We start from the raw sequence: 21,229 nt of genomic DNA, 5'->3' as shown, positions 1-21,229 counted from the left end.
TTCGGAGTGCGGTTTCGGGTCGTGGGCCTCAGTAAACAGCAACTGGCTAGTAATCCAGCGGAGAGTGCAAAGCGGAGAAACCCAAACAGCACCCTCGCCGCGCCCGCACCCCTAGCCCCCCAAAACCGGGACGGGGATGGGGACGGCGGCGGAATCTGCTACGGCGGCGGCTGGCAGAGCCCCTGTGCTATTGGCCCCTCCCTTCCCGCCCCCGGAAGTGACGCGCGTCAGCTCCGGCGTCGGGGAGGGGCCCCAACGCAGCCGGGGGGTTTGAGAGTGGCGGCGGCCGCGGAGCGATTGGCAGGCTCGGCCGCGGCGAAGAACGCCCCGAGCGCGCGCCCGGCGGGAAGCGGCCCCGACGACCCGCGCCGCCGCCGCCGCCGCCGCGTGTGGGGGCGGGGAGGGCGGGGCGCGAGGAGCCGCGGCTGGTGCGGCGGCGGCGGGAGATGCGGGCGGCTGCGGGCACCCGGCGGGCTTGGCTCGGCCGCCGGTGCCTTCTCCGGCTCCGCCGCGGGGGTCGCAGCGGCTGCCGCGCCATCCTCGAGCTCCCAGCTTGAGAAGGCGGCGGGCGGAGAGGAGCATCGTGTTCGAGGCGGAGACCCAGAGGGAGCCCCGCGCGCGGCCTCGGTGAGCGGCCAGCCCCGCACGCCCCGTCCACCCCGCACCCCGTCGGGGTCTTGAGGCCCCCCCAACAGCGGGGAACGCGGGCGGGGGCGAGGGGCTCGCTGCACAACAGGAAACGAGCGCGTGGGGGCGGGCGTGGGGGCTGCGGCGCGCGCTCCCTTAGGGATCCGCCCCTGCCCCGCCCCGCCCGCTCAGGCGGCCCTAGCCCCGAGGCGCGCAGGTAGATGCGGCGCGACCCGCTCCGCTCTCTTCGCCCCTTATTTGGTACCGCGAGGTCCCTGGGGCAAAAGGTCGCAGTGATGTTTTTTTTGGGGGGTGGGGGCAAGAGGGGAGCAATTCTGACTTTCTGTAGTGACAGGAAGTTGGAAAGTGAAAGTACAGTAATTCAGTGCTTACCCAGGCCCGGTGAGGTTGCGGCTCTTCCCCTGGACTTTGATCTCCTCGGGGGCACACGGTCATCCGTGTCTCTTCCTGTCCCCAAGCTCGCTATTCATCCGGTGTCAAGTTTCATTTCTTTTTCTATTTCTCTCCCGCAAACCCCCTCCCCTCTTTACTTTCCGGTTAATGTACAGCTGCCGCGAGGCTGGTGGCTTCTTCATGCCTAAGAAGATCAATTGGAAACATCTTTTGGGGGCTGAATATTAACTGGCTTTGGCAGGAAATAAAGGGCATTGTTGGCTGAAGGAGTCAAACGATACACAATTGGCTTTTTCCCAAGCTATTGCTATTTGAAGTTTAGGGCATTTAAAGAAAGACTCTGGAATTTTATTCCTCATCAGAACGGTTCACCCATCTCTTTGGTTGGTGAATCAGAGCCTCCCTCCCTCTTTGCCGTCTCCCACTCACCGCCCCACTGCGTGGAAAACTTGATGCTTCAATATTTAAGACTGTCAGTGGTGTTTTCATTAAAATGTATTGTGATTCAGTTTTCCCCCTCAGGAACCCTCCCCTCTTTAATTTTGTTTAAATGTTAAAACTGCGTTAAGTGGAATCCATTTAGGGAAATGTTGTTTTTAAGTTTTATGGTAATGTAACAGTACACTTTTAATATTCTGTTAGTATAGGATACTGTACAGTTAGATACATCAGATTACTTTTTGACAACTACGATGATTTTAAGTCAAAACTAGGCTTGATACATTTCATAATTTGCTTTTGTTTTACTTAAGCAGCACTCTGAATTTGGAGACATTTATTTTTGGGGTCTTAGCTACTGTTTCTGAAAAATAGTTGGGCCATGGGTCACCACAGCAACTGGACTATGTGTATTATAAACATGTTTAGGGTGGGAAAGTTTTCACTTAATAGAGGCTTCCTTTCCCTAATGAGTTACTTCAACATGCTCCTTTCATTTTAGCACAGGAACTAATCTACTATCTTTGAAGTGTTAAGTTAGAATCAGTTATGTTTTCCACATTTAATCCCTCAAAAATCAGATTCCTTCATTTGGATCAGTTAAGTATTTCCCTCCCTCATTATACTTCTACTAAAAATCTCTTTTAAAACTGTAACTTCTGGAAAAAACTGTAATTGTAGAAACATTGAGATTTTCGTGAGAAGAAAAATAAAGGGTTTGGGGGTTTTTTGACTGAGAATAAAAGTATTTAATATTTTTGACTTTATTTCACTCTTTGTAATTTTACATAACTGTCTTCTGTAACTTTTTTTCCTTTAATTCTCTTTTATGGCTGAAGAAATTGTTGAATTTCATATTAATAGCACACTTTTAGGAACTAAAATGAAGAGGTTCAGCTTAACTATATGCCCAGTGGTTCACCACCTTTTCAGCCAAAGAATAAACTGTTATCAAAATTGAATGAGTAAAATATTCCTTTAAAGTACCCACTGAGGATGTCCATTTTATGTCTTTGTTAGTTTTTCGCAAAAGAAATTTTTTTTTCCGGTATGTAAGTCCAAAACCACAGTGCCCATTTTCTTTCACAGCCATTTCCCATCCCCGATGCACTGTGAAGTACACTAGAGAAGCTGCAGCGTTTTGCACACAGTTGGGTTCTGCCCTGTAGTATGCAACAGCCCCACCAGCGTTTGGCTCAGTACACACTCTCTCCTAATAACCAAAGGGAGAGGTGGAAGGTAAACCGACACCACCTTGGGAACACCTCCCATTTGCTCAGGATGGCACTTGTGTACTCACTGTGGAGATGTTGATGGTTATTTCCTTTTTTTTGCGTGTATTGCTCAGCCATTATAAACCTGAAGGGTTCAAGCACTGTCTGCATGATAGGCATTAAGACTCTAGGATTTGGTTTGGGGAATTTTTCCAAAAATAAATGGAATTACAGGCACCAAATCTGTAATAGTCTTGAGATTCCTGTTCTCTGCCGTGTTCTCTTTCTTCTTTCCTCCTCTCTCCTCTTCCCCTCCTTTCTAGCTTCAACATCATCACCATTACCATTCTCTCACACATATTCACACACTGCTGTAAGCATTGTTGATAATGAAGATGATGTTTGGAAATGTGGAGACTGAGTTCTCTGGTTAAGCTGAAATTTACTGGGAAGTAGTTGTAACAGATTTAGACTAACAAATAATTGTTTAAATGAGAAACATATGTAGTTAAAAAGTAACTTGCCATGAACAGGCATTATCAGAAGAAAAGCCTCTGCAGTAAGGTCAGAGAAATGGCAGGGACCATCCCCCCCACCTCCCCGCCCAATACTTGATGGATATAATATAAAACCTCTATTTTAACCCAGCTTAAGTGAGGCTATGGGAAACTATGATTTCTAGTGAGCATAAAAGCATTAAAGTAGCATTTCATATTTGTACATTATTATCACTTAGTATCTAATAATGTAATACTTCTTTACAACCCACTGGTGATGTGAATGCTTTTATCCATCTAGGGAAGTGGTTTCCCTAATGAACAGAATATTATGACTGTGATGAAAGAGACTTAGATTCATGGCCTGTTTCTCCATTAACTCTATAAATGTGGGAGGCATCTCCCCTATTCTATTCTTTATCATTTTCCCAACTCTACTTTTGGATGACAGTATCTCTGTATAACCAGCTTCGAAGTGATAAGAGGATAATTGGAGGACTTTTTGAATGTCTCAGAAGTTACAGAAACTCAGATATTTTCTAGTATAGTTCCTCATCTTTGCCCTTTTTGGAAGCAGACATTGTTGACCCTTTGTGAGTTGTACATAGTTAGAGTTAGGTTTCTCAGGCCTAACTTTTGTATTGTTTGTAGTGTTTGTTTTTAACATCTTTATTGAGATATAATTCACATACCATAAAATTCACCTACTTAGTACAGTTCAGTGGTTTTCGTATATTCACAGAGTTGTATAACCACCACCACGATCTAACTTCAGAATATTTTCATCACCCCATTAACAGTCACTCCCCTTTTCTTCTCCCCACCCATTCCCCATTCCCAGCCCTAAGCAACCACTGATCAACTTTCTGCCTATTCTGGACGTTTCATATAAATGGCTGGCTTCTTTCACTTAGGGTAATGTTTTCAAGGTTCATCCACTGAAGTAGCCCATATCAGTATTTCATTCCTTTTTCTGGCTAATATTCCACTCTGTGGTTATACTACATTTTGCTTGTCCACTCGTCAGTTGTAGGACATTTGGGTGGTTTCTACTTTTTTGGGTATTATGAATACCACCGTGAACATTCCTGTGTAAGTGTCTGTGTGGACATATATTTTCATTTCTCTTGGGCATATACCTACGAGTGGAATTACTGGGTCATATGTTAACTCTGTGTTTAGTATTTTGAGGAAATGCTAAACTGTTTTCCAAACTGGCTGCACCATTTTACATTCCCATCAGCAATGTATGAGGGTTTCACTTTTCTCCACATTCTAGTCAACACTTAAATCATCTGTCTTTTTTTTTTTTTTTTGCGTTATGTGGGCCTCTCACTGTCGTGGCCTCTCTCGTTGCGGAGCACAGGCTCCGGACATGCTGGCTCAGCGGCCATGGCTTATGGGCCTAGCCGCTCTGCGGCATGTGGGATCTTCCTGGACCAGGGCACGAACCCGTGTCCCCTGCATCGGCAGGTGGACTCTCAACCACTGCGCCACCAGGGAAGCCCCATCTGTCTTTTTGATTGTAGCCATCCTAATAGGTGTGAAGTGGTATCTTGTGTGGTTTTGATTTTAATTTCCCTAGTAACTAATGACAGTGAGCATCTTTTCATGTGCTTTTTGGGCATTGGTATTACTTTTTGGAGAAATGTCTTTTCAAATCCTTGGCCTATTTTCAGTTTGTTTTTTAATTGTAAGGATTCTTTATACTTTTTGATGAAAGTCCCTTATTATTTGAAAATACTTTCACCCATTCCAAGGATTGTCTCCTCACTTGATGGTATTGTTTGCAGCACAAAAGTTTTAAATTTTGATGTAGTCAGTTTACCTGTTTTTACAGTATTTTAACAGAATTGATTTCATTTAAGTCCTGTTCTGATCCAGTGAGATCTAATTCATAGATTTAAAAAGGAAGGTTTTTTGTTTTGTGTGTGTGTGTGTGTGTGTCAAGTTCAATTATAGACTTTTTAGAATGTGCTTATATATGGCCAGAGTTTCTGCCCTAAAGAATTCTTCCTCGGAGGGTGGGAGGGAGATGCAAGAGGGAGGAGATATGGGGATATATGTATATGTATAGCTTGATTCACTTTGTTATAAAGCAGAAACTAACACACCATTGAAAAGCAATTATACTCCAATAAAGATGTTTAAAAAATATTTAAAAAAATTCTTCCTTATAAACAAGGTGTTTGGAAGTTTTTGTGAGGAAAATAACTTTGTGAGAACATTTCCTTGCTGCTCCATTGCCTAAACCAATGGTTGTTAACTGAGATGATATGGTCCCCCCAGGAGAACATTTGGCAATGTCTGCAGACATTTTGATTGCCAAATTGGGCAGGAGGTGCTACTGGCATCTAGTGGGTAGAGGCCAGGGATGTTGTTAAACTACAATGCACAGGACAGCGTCCTGGAACAAAAAAATAATCTGGCCCCAAATATCAATAGTGCTGAATTTAGGAAACTCTGGCCTAAATAGGAAGATCCTAAAACTTGAGATACTGAAAGATATTTCAGTTCCAGTCTTGGTAATCAAATAAAGGTTGCTAATCAAATAAAAGGAGGATCTATGCAGGTGGAATCCCTGTGGACAGAATGGTGACAGGACGTGTAACTTAGGGAACATTTTGCTGAATTTTCAGTGCTGCCAATGTGTGTAAATTACATTTATGATAATGGAAACTATTTGGAGGAGAAATACCAGTGGAGCAAAAGTAGATTATTCCCTATACCTCTGGGCCGCCCTGAGACACACAACATATCCTGGCAAATAAACCAGCTGGGCTAATTTAGATAGATGCTGAAATGGTGGTCTCCTCAGAGAATATGACAATGAGTTTTTAAGATAAAATTTAATAACAGTGATACTCTACTGGTTGGCATTCGTCAGTCTGCTCCTGCAATTTATGAAACTAGCTTTATCTCACAGCAAGACTTTTCTTAAGCAGCGTGGCATGCTTAAGAGTTTGGACTCTGGATCCAGATTGCCTGCGTTTAAATCTCAGCTCCACCATTTACGTGTGTGACCTTAGACAAGTTACTTAACTCTTTAATGAATCAGTTTTTTCACATGTAAAATGAGGCTGCAGTAGTATCTGTCTTATAGGATTGCTGTGGGGATAAAATGAGTAATTAGTCTAATACAGTTAGAGTACTTAAAACAGTGTCTGACATATACGGTTGGCTGTTAATTGTGTATCTTACCCGATGCCTCTTTCAGCTCATTGCTATGGACAGTGCTATCACCCTGTGGCAGTTCCTCCTTCAGCTCCTAAAGGAGCCTCAGAACGATCACATGATCTGCTGGACCTCTAATAATGGGGAGTTCAAGCTTTTGCAGGCCGAAGAGGTGGCTCGTCTCTGGGGGATTCGAAAGAACAAGCCTAATATGAATTATGACAAACTCAGCCGAGCCCTCAGATACTATTATGTGAAGGTAATACACATCCACCTCAAAACAAGAATTGATCCTTCTCTTCTGGTGAGGTTAGAGGTACTAATGTCCTGGTTTATTTATTTATTAAAAGAAATTTTTTTAAACTGAGGTATAATTGACATAAAGTTATATTGGTTTTGGGTGTACAACATAATGATGCGATATTTGTATACATTGTGAAATGATCACTGTTCTGGTTTAATTCAATTTATTTTACAGCTTCAGCAGTTTGGAATTAGGATGAAAGATGTAAATGTTCCAGGTGTATTTCTGCAAATTCTTATTCAGTACCCAGCTCCCATTGCTCATATATTATTCCTCATTACAGTTGTCTTTAAAGAAAACATGATTATAGAGTTGGAATAAGGAAAAGGAACTTTGAGATTCTTGAGGATAAATAAATACTCTCGTTTATATCATAATTTACTTTAAAAATTGTCTCATATTTACTCATTTTTTTAGCTCTACTTAATTTTTACTTTTTAGTTTAACCTGGAACACAAATTAATACCTTAAAGAATAGCTGTTAATACCTCGATGTGATTTCTTAGTTAAAACTTTTTTGTTTAATTTCTTATTATTTTGAATACATTCTTGGGCACTGAAGTGAAATAAATGGCTCAAATGGGTAGAATTAAAGTGAGAAGCTGGGATCTTAATTTCTTTCACCTTTGAGTGGTTGATGTTATCAGCTTTCCTGTATGGAGAGATGAGGTAAGAAGCAGCTGGAGTTTCTGAAGGAAGTAGGAACCTTAGCAGAAGTAATATTCTGAATTCCTTTTTGCTTCCTCAGCATGTGAATGGCTTGTACCTTTGGAGTTATTTGAGATTGCAGTTCAGAAATTTTTGACCTCATACAGATACTTAGCTGACAGTGTTAAGCAATTAAAATCTTTCAGCTTTGATGTAACATATTAGTTCAGTTGTTAATAAGACATTTAAATGTTTTTAACTTGTACTCCATAATAGTAGGAACTGTGTTTGGTATGGCTAGATAAATTTAGATGATTTTGAAGCTTTCAAGTAAACTACCTGTCAAATAGAGAACCCCATTAGGTCAGCTTTTTCATGGGGGGTGGGTAAAGTTTAAGAAATGCTTAAGAAAAGTTTAAGAAAGTCTAAGAGTGTTTATTTTATTTATCTACAGAATATCATTAAAAAAGTGAATGGTCAGAAGTTTGTGTACAAGTTTGTCTCGTACCCAGAGATTCTGAACATGGATCCGATGACAGTGGGCAGGGTTGAGGGAGACTGCGAAGCTTTAAGCGTCAGTGAACTCAGCAGCAACAGTTCCAAAGATGTGGAGAATGGCGGGAAAGAGAAGCCAGCACAGCCTGGTGCCAAGACCTCTAGCCGCAATGACTACATACACTCTGGCTTATATTCTTCATTTACTCTCAACTCTTTGAACTCCTCCAACAGGAAGCTTTTCAAATCTATAAAGGTTGAGAATCCAGCTGAGAAATTGGCAGAGAAAAAATCTCCTCAGGAGCCAACACCATCTGTTATCAAATTTGTAACCACACCTGCCAAAAAGCCACCAGTTGAACCTCTTGCTGCTGCCATTTCTACTGGCCCAAGTATTTCTCCATCTTCAGAAGAAACTATGCAAGCGTTGGAGAATTTGGCTTCCCCCAGACTGCCTTCTCTGGAAGCACCAACTTCTGCATCTAGTGTAACTGCCGCTTTTACCACCACACCACCTATTTCATCTGTGTCCCCTCTGCAGGAGCCTTCTAGAACACCTTCACCACCACTGAGTTCCAACCCAGACATGGACACAGACATGGAATCAGTGGCTTCTCAGCCAATGGAACTTCCGGAGGACTTGTCCCTGGAGCCTAAAGACCAGGATTTGGCTTTGCCAGAAAAGGACAAAACAAATAATTCATCAAGGTCCAAGAAACCCAAGGGGTTAGAGCTGGCACCAACCCTGGTGATCACGGGCAGTGATCCAAGCCCACTGGGAATATTAAGCCCATCTCTCCCTACGGCTTCTCTTACGCCAGCACTTTTTTCGCAGGTAACACTTTCTTTCTTATTAGTGCTGCGTTTTTTTTGTTTTGTTTGTTTTTACTCACCTTTTAAAACAAATCCAGAATTTATAACCTCAAGTTCTCATTTGGCCACATAGGCTTGCCTTACAGAAGGTTATATGACCCTGTGAAAGTAACCCAATTCCTCACCTCAATTAGAATTGTCAAAATAAAAGGTTTGGAGTATTGTGTTAAAAAATTCATTGTTCTACAAGTAAATAAGTATTTGGTGTTTCCACTTTCTCCTAAAGAAAATAAGTATATTCTCTCTCTCGCTCTTTTTTTGGGGGGGTGGGGGGGTCATATAAAACAACAGTGATAATCTCAAGTTAGAAGACAACAGATCCTGAGGTCCTTACAAGTTTGTGCAGTTATTTTCATTAGCTATTTCTTAACTTGCTCATCTCATATAACATTTAAATAGTTAGATTACTCCTAGACCTACACATTATTAAGGGGAAAATATGTTTGTGACTCAGTTACCCATAATTTCTCCATACCAAAATTCAGATTGGTTTTGTTTTTCTATTTGAAAAAGATTCTACCAAAAACGGGTTAGAAAATATTTTGACCTTTATCTTACTTGGGTTGTAAAAGTAATTTCTGAGTTTTTCTTCATGATAAGATTTCCGACTTGGAGATACTTGGAGTGGAGAATAGGACAGTATTTGGATTCAGAGCTATTTGTGTATTACAAGGGTAAACATAATCCTGATAAGCCATTTAGTTATATTTTTGGTTTGTGTATTGCAGACACCCATCTTACTGACTCCGAGCCCCTTGCTCTCCAGTATCCACTTTTGGAGTACTCTCAGCCCTGTTGCTCCCCTAAGTCCAGCCAGGCTACAAGGTGCTAACACACTTTTCCAGGTAAATTACATAAAAGCTTGTCTTCTGTAATTGGGGTGTGGTAAATGAAGAAAGAGGCAAAAAGGCAGTATCCACTCTTCAGTTAATCATTGTAAAACTTCTACTTAATAAGTATTCCTTAGATTTATTTTTGAATTTCTAAGTGTTAATTTTCTGGCCAGCAGACAACTCAGATAAATATTCACGGCAGAGTTTCCTTTTCATTGTTTACTATCCCATACATTTGAATTAGATCAAGAATTGTTTAAAACTGTAGTAGATTTTGAGCCTATCCAATTTTTTTTTGGTCATTTTAAATACTAGAAATCCTCTTTTCTAAAAAAAGAAAATGTATATATATATATATATATATATATATACACATATTTCTTTTTAGAGGGGTTTCCCCTTTTAACTGAGGACTTTAAAAAAATAGAGAAAACTCTTGAGAATAGTGTATCAAATACTCCCATTTCCCCCCTCATTCAGAACTGATATTCATCAGCATTTTAAATATATATATTTTAAAAAATGAATATTGTATTACCTCTTAACCAAGATCTTAGGAAAGGTCTCACAGCTTGCTTTATTTATTAAAACCCTGCAAGGCAGGTATTATTAATCTTTTTTTTTTAAGGTATTTATTTATTTATTTTTATTTAATTTTGTCTGCGCTGGGTCTTCGTTACAGTACGTGGGCTCTTTGTTGTGGCGTGCGGGCTTCTCTGGTTGTGGCGCGTGGTCTCTAGAGTGCACGGGCTCAGTAGTTGCAGCGCATGGGCTTCTCTCGAGTTGGGCTCTCTAGTTGTGGCGCACGGGCTTAGTTGCTCCGCAGAATGTGGGATCTTAGTTTCCCCGACCAGGGATCGAACCCTCGTGCCCTGCACTGGAAGGTGGATTTTTAACCACTGGACCACCAGGGAAGTCCCGGTCTCACAGCTTTAAACCATTTTTTTGCCCAGAACATCTAGACTTTATAACTTGTAGGCTTTCTTGTAGTTGATTCATTCACTTATTCAAGGGTGACTCCCTGGGAGATTTTCTTAGATTTTGTAATTTAAATTTTCATTTGTTCTTTTGGAAATGGAATGGTGAGGGGGAAAAAAAGAAAGAAAATTAAAAATCTTACTACTTCTGCAATTTGTTTTTTGCAAAAACTTATAAATTATTGAATAGAGTGTTGAGAATTTTCCATATTTCATTTTACATTTTTCTTTGCCTCTCACAAACAGATAATTGAATTATAGAGAGAAAGTCATAGTGCTCATGTAGCTCCAGCCTGGAATCTCCATATACATTTGGTCTCAGAACACATGAGGGGGAGCCCTTTTGTAGGATGAGCACCCTACAACTATTTGCAGCAGTTAAGAGATGGGCATCTCCTCTGGACCTCTTTTTGATAGTCTGTGATTTGCTATACAATTGAATTATACTCTGTAGTGCATACTGTCATTTACTGAGCTTTCTAAAACCTTCATTTGAAGTCAAGTGTGAAGCTGTGTACCTTAGCATCTGAGGGAAAGTATAGGTTTGTTCTTTCCATTCCATCAAGGTACGCTGGAGGGTGTTAATATTTAACATATAAGACAAACAATTTTTTAAAAGTTTCTGTGACATCATATTCTTCCATGATAAACAATTACTGCCTTTGTCCTGTGAGCCACTGCAGGTGGATGTCATGTTCTGCCTCAGGGAATATAATAGGGACAGAAAGTGAAATTTAGGGTTGCATAATAGGATGATAATGTGTTTTATTTTCTTTCTCAGTTTCCTTCTGTGCTGAACAGTCATGGGCCGTTCACTCTGTCTGGCCTGGATGGACCTTCCACCCCTGGCCCATTTTCCCCAGATCTACAGAAAACATAACCTATGCACTTGTGGGATGAGAGAACCAAGGAATAACACCCAAGAGACACCCAACATGATTACATTTAAAGTGAGCAATTGATACATCACAATGCTGATAATAGACTATTGTGATTTCTGCCATTCTCCATTAAAAATGCTTTTTTAGGATTCCCTTTGAATAGGACTCAAGTTAGACTGTGTATAAAAATGCCTTAATTGGAGTCCAGACTCCACCTCCCTCTTTTTCTTTCTTTTTAAAAAATATTTTGAACTTTGTGTTAAAGAAATTTTTGGTGGGGTTTAGCAGCTAGCTATGCTTTGCAAGAGAATTAAGAACAAAGTTACTCCTCCTGCCTTATTGGGACCCTTTGGCCAGGAAAAAAATTATGCTTTGAGCATGTTATATAAAGAAATATTAGTTAAATGAAATTGGCCATATCTTTAGGACTTTAATGTGCTCTGTTGAATACTGAGTTGTGCATAAGCAGTAGAGGAAAAAGAATCATTCCTATTCACACCAAGTAAGATTGGAGCAGGACTATTGGGTAGATTCTGTTTTGCTATGAACTATAACATATGTAAGCAACTCCACAAAAAGGCATCTTATTTACATTTATTCGGGGTGGATCTCTTAGCCATATGTGTGATCTTGTCTGAACCTGTCAACAGAGCATGGAGCTAGTTTATTCCCACTTAGGGAGATTTTTAAACCGGGGACTTAAAACAGTATTTGGAACAACCAGTGAGAACATGGGACCCCATATCTGGCACAGAAATGTCATCTGCTCTCTAGGTGGTATGATTACACACCCACGGAATACAGTATGGTAAATGATGGCTTTTAGGGAGATGAACCTGGGGTTTGAAATGTTGAGGCATCTCTGAGTCGAAGATTCAATTGAATAACTTGAAACAACATGTAGGGCTTTTCTCAGTTGGAAGGTACGGGCATGAAGGACCCTTTTCTCTGTTCATTTTATCCCATTTTCTACCGTATATTTGTCTTTTAAATTTAAGGTTGTTAGAGGTTGTGATAGTTTTAACAATGTAATTAGGAAGATGAAAAGCAAAGTGAAGCCTCCAAATCTGTAGTGAAGTAAAGATATGCTTATTTCTTTGAGTTTTTTTTTTTTTAATAAGAAAGGAGCAGAGTTCATTTGGCAATGCTCATACATAGGGATTGGATTATTCATATTAGTAGTGAAAAACTGAGGCCTTCATCTCTACCAAATTTATAAAATATTACCATATAGTAATCAGTGCCAGGTGCAGACAGATTTGTTGATCCCCTAAACTGATTTGATACCAACGTCACAGTTGAGTCTTTTGAAAAACTTGGCTTTAAAGTCCAGGATCAGATGATATGCTGCTACCACCACCACCACCCTGCCCATTAAACTAGTCTTTTAACCCTCGAAATAGTTCCTATAATTAACCACCTGAAGTAAATGGAATAAGGGAGTAGTAAGGACTTGAGGGCTCAAAGTGACACTGCTATAAACCAGCATCTTCCAGATACATAAAGTTCACTTTGTTTTATACAGTATGGAGAAACTCTAGCATAAGATGTCTATGCTAGTTCATTAGTAGCAGAAGGACAGTATTCAGGGAGCTGCCTTTATATTTGTAGTGTTGGAGACTGTTACTGGTTCATTTGTGGTTATCAGCTGAAAAGTTCTGTTCCTGAGATGTGCAATAGCAGTGTTGAAAGGCAGTGTTCAGTAGTGATGGGGAACAGACATACTGGATTTTCTTCCCACATTGAATCATTTCGTTTGCATGCCTCTTTGAAATTAGACTGCTCAGCAGCACTTTGGACTAGTTTTTATTAGGTTAATTCACATTTTGTACATTAGATAAGTAAATATTGATGGCTTGATTTAACTAGATATTTAAAATTTTGAAAGCACAAAAGTATCTTATTTTGAGTCAAAGGAGAAAAGCCATTGGTTTGTTTTCATAGATAGTATCTTTGATAATTAACCGTCTCAGCACAGGGGTGCCTGGAACCAAGGGCACCATGAAAACTCGGTCAAAGCAACTTCCTAGGAACCAGTTTTAGTGAGTCCTCTGCCTATAAACCTCTCCCAGAAGTCTCTGAGAGGTGTGGGCCTTAGGAGGTTGATGATGATCTGCTTTCTCTTTGAGATCAACTGTTTTGGGGAAGTTGGTGTGTGTGTTTGTGTGTATGTATGTGTTCACTTTTTTAAGTGAAATGAAACTGCAACTATAGTGCAAGTGTGTATGAGGCAGATCGTTCTATTTGTAAACTACCTCCTTCCTGGAAAAGTCTCTGTTTTGTTATTTTTTTGAACATCCACAGAGTTCTTCTTAGCATCAAAAGGTGACATACCACTTAAGATCAGTATTCACTGGAGAGACTTATATTTGGTAGCAGTAGCTGGTATCCATCACTAGTCACTTTGCCAGGATGAATGCTCGTTGGCCAAAGGAGCCCAAGTTAAGATAGGGGAGCAGGTTTAGTGAGTTTTTGCGACTTCTGCTGTGATTAGCTTAACTTTTCATTTGCTCTGGCCGATATCTAGTCAGTTGTATGCTGTGAGATGTTTAACCACCAGGCTCTCTGAAGGGGAAAAAAAGGCCCTTAAATTGTAGCATTTGCTGATTCCCATCATGTAAGTTACTCCCTCTGTGGTTGATTTTAAGCCCCCACCTTGGAGTTGAGAAGGGGGGCACACAGTTGGCTCAGAGCCACACACTCAGCCAGTGAACCACTGCATTTATTTCACCCTAGGGTGGATTTTCACATAATTTCTAAAATAATTTTTTTCTTTTTGGCTTGTCACAGTGCTTTTGTGATATAATATTCCTCATGGCATATTTTATGTGTTCAGAGGTGGAAACTTCCATTGATTTTTTTAAAATTTATACATGATGGAAGAATCCAGAAACCCTCAAAAGGTCAGCCTTATGCTTCTTTGAGTTAAAATACAGGTTTAATTTTTCTACATTTTGGTGGTTAAAATACAGGTAACAGTAATTTTTTTCTTTAGATTTTGATGGGGAAAATAAGCCCATGAGCCTATAGTAAAAGGGTACTAGATTTTTTTTTTACACTGGATTTTTTTTACAATTCCTTGAAGATTTACATACTATAGTAGAGATCAAAGAAGGCAGCACTGACTGTTGAATCTATTTACATGGCACATTTTTAGTTTTCTCCATACTGTGTGTCACTTAGGCTTGGAGGAGACAGTAAATCAGAGGCTTGGAATTCTGGAACTGTAACTGCAGGCTGTTGATATTATCACTTCAGTGCCATTCACACTTGGCATTGTGTGATGTCTAGTCTAATGACATCGTTTCATCCTGATCTCAGAACTTGTGTTATGATTCTAAAGTTCTCAAAGGCAGTTTTGTATGTTTCTAGTGAATTTATGTACATTAGAGCCATTCACTGGCATTTCAGAAAAGCAGTCTCCAACCTTTTTGAGCACACACCTTGATCAATAAAAGGCTTTGAACACAAATACCCTATTGCAGATTTATATGTATATATGTTAAGTTATATACTGCTATACTAGAGTCCTATATACACTATAAGACATAACACAAAACAGAAATTAAGGATGGCATAAAAATAAATCTTGAGTAGAAATTCTAATATTTTTTTCCTGCATCCAGTAGATTGTCTCGTGCACTCTCCTGGAGGCATGTACTCTACTTTAAAGCCCCCTGACTCAGGGTTTGTTTGTCAGTCTAATCTTGAAAAATACAATGTGGAAGCTTTGGTTGTGATATATGGGGAAATCCTTTACATATTTGATTTGATTTTCATGTAAAATCTCCAGTAGAGATTAGGAATTTTTCAGCAGAGCTTGTCATCAACTTTCTGAAATTTCCTATTTCTTTTTCATGAGAAATTTCTTTTTCATACATTGCCAAATAGCCCATTACCAAATGTTTCCCAGAGCTTCATGCTTATTATTTTTGACAGCCTGTTGTCTCTTTCCTTTTCATATTAGGTGTGACTTTATAATTTACTTTTATTTTACTAGCTGCTCTCAAACTTCTTTTGGCCTTATTAATGTTGTATTTTACCAACAATTTCAGAATTATTTCAAGTTGCTTTATGTTAAAATACATAACAACCTCCAGTTTCTTGCTGCATTGGTAAGTTTATTATTATTATTATTATTTTTTTTGGTAACATTTTGGCATCTGAACAAATAAATATTTTCTTGATGGGTCTGTTCTATCTATCACTTCATTTATTGTATGTATTTTATTTACCCATGCCAGAAATCTAGAATTGTGCTGAGGTGCCGTTCTTAGGTGTGTAAACAAGTATGGCGACAAGTGCAGGTCTCTGTGCAGAAGCCTGGAGCTCTGAGTGAAGGATCACAGCAACAGGAAAACTAGACTCTTCATGAAGTACGTAGTCTGTGATCTGAGGGTGTGACAGGATGGAATTGAGAAGTTAATTGTTCAATTCATAATAGTGAAGTGGAGGCCAGCCATAATTATCTTGAGCAGGTACTCTGACCAGAGAATTAGTTCGATGGAAAGTGTTTGGTTAATTATCTTCTTGGTTTGGGGTCAACAATTAATCAACAATTAAATAAACAGTTGTTACTGTTTTTAATGCTGCTGGTGTTGCCTGAAACAAGGTGCCCTGTTATTTCTCTGTGTCATCAGAATTCTGCTTACTGAAGTTGAAGTTTTAATCTTAGAATCTAGAATTCTTGTGGGTGGTGGTGTGTTAAGCAAGAAAAGAAGGCGGTTTGATTTCATTTCTCGTACTTGGTGGAACCTGTTAGGATGAAAGTCATGTTTTTACCTGTAAACAGAGCAGAACTGAAAAGGTGAGTTATTGATGTAGTATAAATGTTCCATTTGAAGCTGCCAGTTTCTTCAAGCTACTTTTCTGAAAAAAAAATTGTGGTAGATTGACAGCCTGCCAGAAATAGCAATTTCTAGGGTGCTGCCATCCACACTTAGTTGTTGTGAAGATGGAAATCAGAGTGGTTTGCGTGAGAGGGGAAAGGTTGGCTCTAAGCTTTCTATAGAAACCAGGAAATTCAGGCTGTTAACGTTTTAAATGAAACCTTTAACAAGAAAATTTATGAGGGATACAATCAAACATAGTCTCTTGAACTCTAATCTTTTGAGTATAATATAGATCAAGAAGTTTTATGAGGCTTAAGTTTTTATTTTAAAATATTTTGGGAAACTAGAGCATTTCTTTCCAAGTCATTCTGATTGGCTGAGTGCATACATGTGTGTGTATATATACTGATGTATTGACTGAGTATATGTTTGTGTGTACGTGTATAAATAAATCTATTTTTCAGAGGGAACATATGGTCATCCTAGTCTAGGATGGTTCCTAGGCTATTTTATACTAAAACTTAAAAACAAAAATTGGCTGCACTTTGCAGTTGTCACTTTTTAAAAATTAATGCCTTGCACATTTGTTTTTCTAAATGCATAGAATCATAGGCCTTAAAGACTAATTGCTTGTCTACTCTTTAGAAATACTGTACAGTGCCACATGTGACATACTCTAAGCAAAGTCATCTTAAACTGTTTTCTTATATTCATGTATTATTGAGCAAATAAGAATGTTCTTTCTAAAAACTTCTACATTTTTGTGTAAAATCCTTGTTACGTTGGGTTCTACGTTTCTCAGAGAGGAGGTTTATACTAGACGTGGTATTTCTAAAATACAGATTTAACCATGATTGATAAAGTGGTGGAGGAATTCTGGCATTGTAGCTTATTCATCCTTTTGAACTGTACATAAAAAGCATTAGCAGAGAACTCAAGAGTATCTTGGGCTGAATGGTCTTCTCAACTTTGCCTTGTTTCCCATCTCATAAGGGCCCGTTCTTGTTCTTGTCCCCTCCAAGGATTATGAGCCCTGCGAGGACAGGCCTGGGATCTTCTGGACGGGTTGGGGGTGGGGAGGTGCCCTGTGGCTGGGCCTGAGTTCTAGCCAGTCCATCATTCAAGCTTGCCTAGAGTTCAGGGGTGGGAATGCCATATACTGGTATGAAATCACTTGGCACTTTTTGGGACACCATTATTAGCACTGTTCTGTTTTTAATAACTGGAAGCACTTAATGATTATTTTGTTTAATTTCACCTTGAGGATATTGAGGGTCAGGGAAGTTAAGGTTTATTGCTTGCTCATGTTTTCTGGAACTTGACTGTTTGGAGAAGGGATAAGTGGATTACCCAATGAGCCATTCTAGGCTCTGTAAGGTATGCTGTTTTGGCTAGGATGCTTTAAAATAATTTACAAGCTTTTAATATTCTGCTTTGTAGAAATGTATGACTTTTAATGGTTTGCAGTTGGTGGATTATACTCAACTTTGTGAATTCGCCAAATTTAAGTTTCTTTTCTGTTTAATCATTGTTGCTTATTGTCTGTCAGGTAGGGGACACAGTCCTTTCTAAGACATTTCATGCTTTTTGTTTTTGATGGCAGTATTACCAAGGGCCTTTAAGTGTACATTACATTCATTGCTTATGTGATAAAGTAGCATATTGTATGAGCTTCCCTGTTCAGTATTAGTGAAGTGAACTGAGATGCATATATGTAAAGATAGAAATGAATGCAATTAATTTTTGATTACTTGAGGCCTATTTATTTGGTTTGGCCATTCGACCTTTTCTAGTCACAATCATATGTATTTCTTCACTTTTACCTTCTAGCAGTTTCATTTATCTTTGTGGGTAGGGAAGATTAAATATGAAACTCAGTCCAGTCATTTTGCTACTGGTTGGCTTTGGTTTGAGGCAAATAAAAGTTTTGACTTAGTTTTTTAGAATTCTGCCCTTTACACTAGATAATCAAGTTGGCTTTAAAAAAGTGTACAATTTTGTCCTTTGAAGAACAAACTAATAATTTTCTGTGAGCCCTATTGGATCTTCAAGTACGGATAACACTTGAAAATTAAATACCGTTAAACTTTTGATTTTCGCCCACCCAATGTGTAAGTCAGAAAGAGAGCATATGTCTGCTGTGGTGTTAACACAGAGAGATGTATTCTTTTACCTCAGCGTCTTAGTTTGGCCTCTGTAATAAGAACTTGTCAGGGTGCTTTTCTTAAACTCCGATTCATTCAGCTGAGAAGACAGTTACTTCATTGTTTATTTTTCCCCTTGTTTATTTTATTGAAATCTATCTCTCATAATATCTAGTATCCACTACTTTTGTATAAACAGAATACTTACATATAATGCCAGTGCACACCTACCCAAAAGACTGCATTATTGTTAAAGTGTCATTAACAACTTGTCTTGATTAATCTGTTTAATTTACATGAGGGAGACCTTTGAAGTATTAAAATCACTTTCTTTTCTTTTTCCTAAAAAAGCAATTCAAATGATGGTAACTGCTAACATTTATTAAAATCACATTAATTGCTGATGCAGCTGGAGAGAAACTGCCACATCTTCTAGCTAAGCAGTCTGACTTAACGTGTTGGGAAACTAAGGGATGTTGTTTTAGGGTAATTAGTATGGCTGTAGCTGGAGCCTTCAGCTCTACATGCGTGTGGCAGAAAAACTTTACAGAGTTTAGGTTGGCGAGGAAGAATATGCGCTGGCACTTTGAGGGCTTTATAATATGCTGCTTTTAGGAGGGAAAAGTGTAGTTGATACTCAGTGCACCTCCAGACATAGTAAGGGGTTGCTCTGAATAACCAATCAGGTGATCTTTTTTTTCTACGGCTTCAAGTTTTATGCAAAAATATTGTTAAATTCTGTAATGATGATATGCATCTTTTTAGAAAGATGATACATTTTTAAAAACTATTTTATATAAGAATTGTCAGAGGAATCTGCTTTGTATAATGGCAAGCTGGCTTTAAGAAAGCACTGTATCAAATTTACTAAAGTCCAAAATTATATAGATATGTTAATAGATGTATGTGCAACTTGATATGGACAATTGTATTTTTTTAAATAAATATTTTTAACAAAATGACTTTCTGAATTATTTCCCTCCTCTCACATCTATTGAGGTAGTCTTTGTGTATTATATTCCCGTCTGTGCTAAATGTGGGTAAGGAAAGTTCCAAAGGTTATCATTAAAACCTGGCCTTCAACTATTTGATGTGTATCTACATTAAAATATTTAAAGCCTGTGTTGAGATAGGTAGTGAAAAGGGGAAACTGTAAAATGACTGTTGATACAAAAAGGAATTAAAAGAGTACTGACTGGCTAGAAAAATTACTTTCCTTATGAAATCTTTTTATTTTACTTTTAAAATTTATTTACATTTTTTAAAAGTATTTAAATTTTAATCAGGTTCTTTTGTTTCAGTCCTTTGTAAGAAGCAGCTCTTGCTTATTTCCGCTCTAGGCACTGTTTCTTCACGTAGTTTTTGAGATTAGAAACTAGAGACTTCAGTTTGTTCAGCAAATGAAGTTAGGCCTTTTTAGAACTGGTCTGATAAAATATACATGGGGGAAAGTGGGGTTAATAGGTGGCAGAATCACATCAGAGCTCTGTTTCATATCTCTAGATGAAAATAAGAGGAACAAACCGTTCCGCAGGGGACGACAGTTCACTAGCCCTGGTGAGATGTCCCTTCAGATGATGGGGCAGTGTTCGCTCAGCACGGTGGGTGGTAACCACTTGTGAGGACTGCTGGATTCCCCTAAACCAATGTTCCCAAAATGCATTGCCTAGAACGGTAGTCCCACGAGGGCGAATAAGTTTGGGAAATGGGGTCTTCACCGCTTGGAGAGTTGAAGTGCGTATCAGAATATTAAAAGCTCTAAGAAATCTTTTAGTAAAAAAAAACCTGTTTAGGGCTTCCCTGGCGGCGCAGTGGTTGAGAGTCCGCCTGTCGATGGGTTTGTGCCCCGGTCCGGGAAGATCCCACATGCCGCGGAGCGGCTGGGCCCGTGAGCCATGGCCGCTGAGCCTGCGCGTCCGGAGCCTGTGCTCCGCAACGGGAGAGGCCACAACAGTGAGAGGCCCGCGTACCGCAAAAAAGAAAAACCAACCTGTTTAATCCACCATTTTCTAACCTTTCTGACTGGTGACACGTCCTCTTTTGAGAGGCATAATGTCTATTTTGCAATTATCAATACTTTCTGTGTTTCACAGATGCATCTAATGATAAAACGAATATCCTAATATTGGGTAACTGGCATTATTAGGTAGGAGATAATCATTAACAGTTGTAAGATTTCACATTGATTGTCACTACAAAGCACTGCACTTACTGGAATACACCCTGTAACTGAAGGGAGTCCATGAAGTTGACTTCATGTGGAATAATTTTCCAATAAGAGGGCATTATATAATGAAAAATGAAACAGGGACAATAATTTCTAATAGCTGTGCAAGTTAGGTGGCAAGCATTGGTGGCAAGGAGGTTGCTGGAACAGAGTTGATTTTATGATTCTCGTATGTTTTGAATACACATCATTTGATAGAAACCCCTCTCTAGTCAAGGTCGCCTTCCGTATTGCCAAATCCAGTGGCCGATGTTCAGTCCACATGGGACCTTATAGCAGCACTGATTACTTCCTCCTTCTTAAGATATTCTTCGCATGCCTTCCAGGAAACCACATTCTCTCCTGAACTTCCTCCTGCTTCTCTGGTTGCTTCTCTCATTTACTCTGCTGGATCCTGTTCTTTTTTTCAAACCTCTCGGTGTTGCAGAATCCCAAGGCTCAATCTTCGATCTCTCTCTACATTTACTCCCTAGATGACCTCATTCAGTCCCGTGGCTTTAAACATTCTTTATATGTAGGTGACCACGAAGTTTGTATCTTCAGGCTTGACTTTTCTTTTAACCTCTAGATTTTATATCTATCAGCCTTCTTGACATCCAAGATAGCATCATAAAATGAACATGTCCTGAAACAACTCTTGAGCGCTCCCGT

At 39.4% G+C, this 21,229-nt stretch overlaps 1 protein-coding gene across 2 annotated transcripts; it reads left to right on the top strand.

The window, feature by feature from the left end:
• The first annotated feature begins 363 nt into the window (after positions 1-363).
• ELK4 (ETS transcription factor ELK4) lies at positions 364-20,485 on the top strand. 2 transcript variants are annotated; one of them, XR_013830583.1, is made up of 6 exons: positions 495-627; positions 6,408-6,623; positions 7,771-8,646; positions 9,413-9,529; positions 11,276-11,444; positions 15,620-20,485. XR_013830583.1 is itself a non-coding variant. In XM_079937789.1 (5 exons), exons 2-5 carry the CDS (start codon positions 6,417-6,419, stop codon positions 11,372-11,374), a joined length of 1,299 nt encoding a protein of 432 aa, XP_079793915.1. In that variant the 5' UTR covers positions 364-627; positions 6,408-6,416; the 3' UTR covers positions 11,375-20,485. The 2 variants fall into 2 exon arrangements, 1 of the variants encoding a protein (XP_079793915.1); XM_079937789.1 differs by having other exon boundaries at positions 364-627; positions 11,276-20,485.
• The last annotated feature ends 744 nt before the right edge of the window (positions 20,486-21,229 follow it).

Source organism: Stenella coeruleoalba, assembly GCF_951394435.1.
Source record: "Stenella coeruleoalba genome assembly, chromosome: 1".
In the NCBI taxonomy this organism is placed as follows: domain Eukaryota; kingdom Metazoa; phylum Chordata; class Mammalia; order Artiodactyla; family Delphinidae; genus Stenella; species Stenella coeruleoalba.
This window is presented reverse-complemented; position numbering and strand designations above follow the sequence as displayed.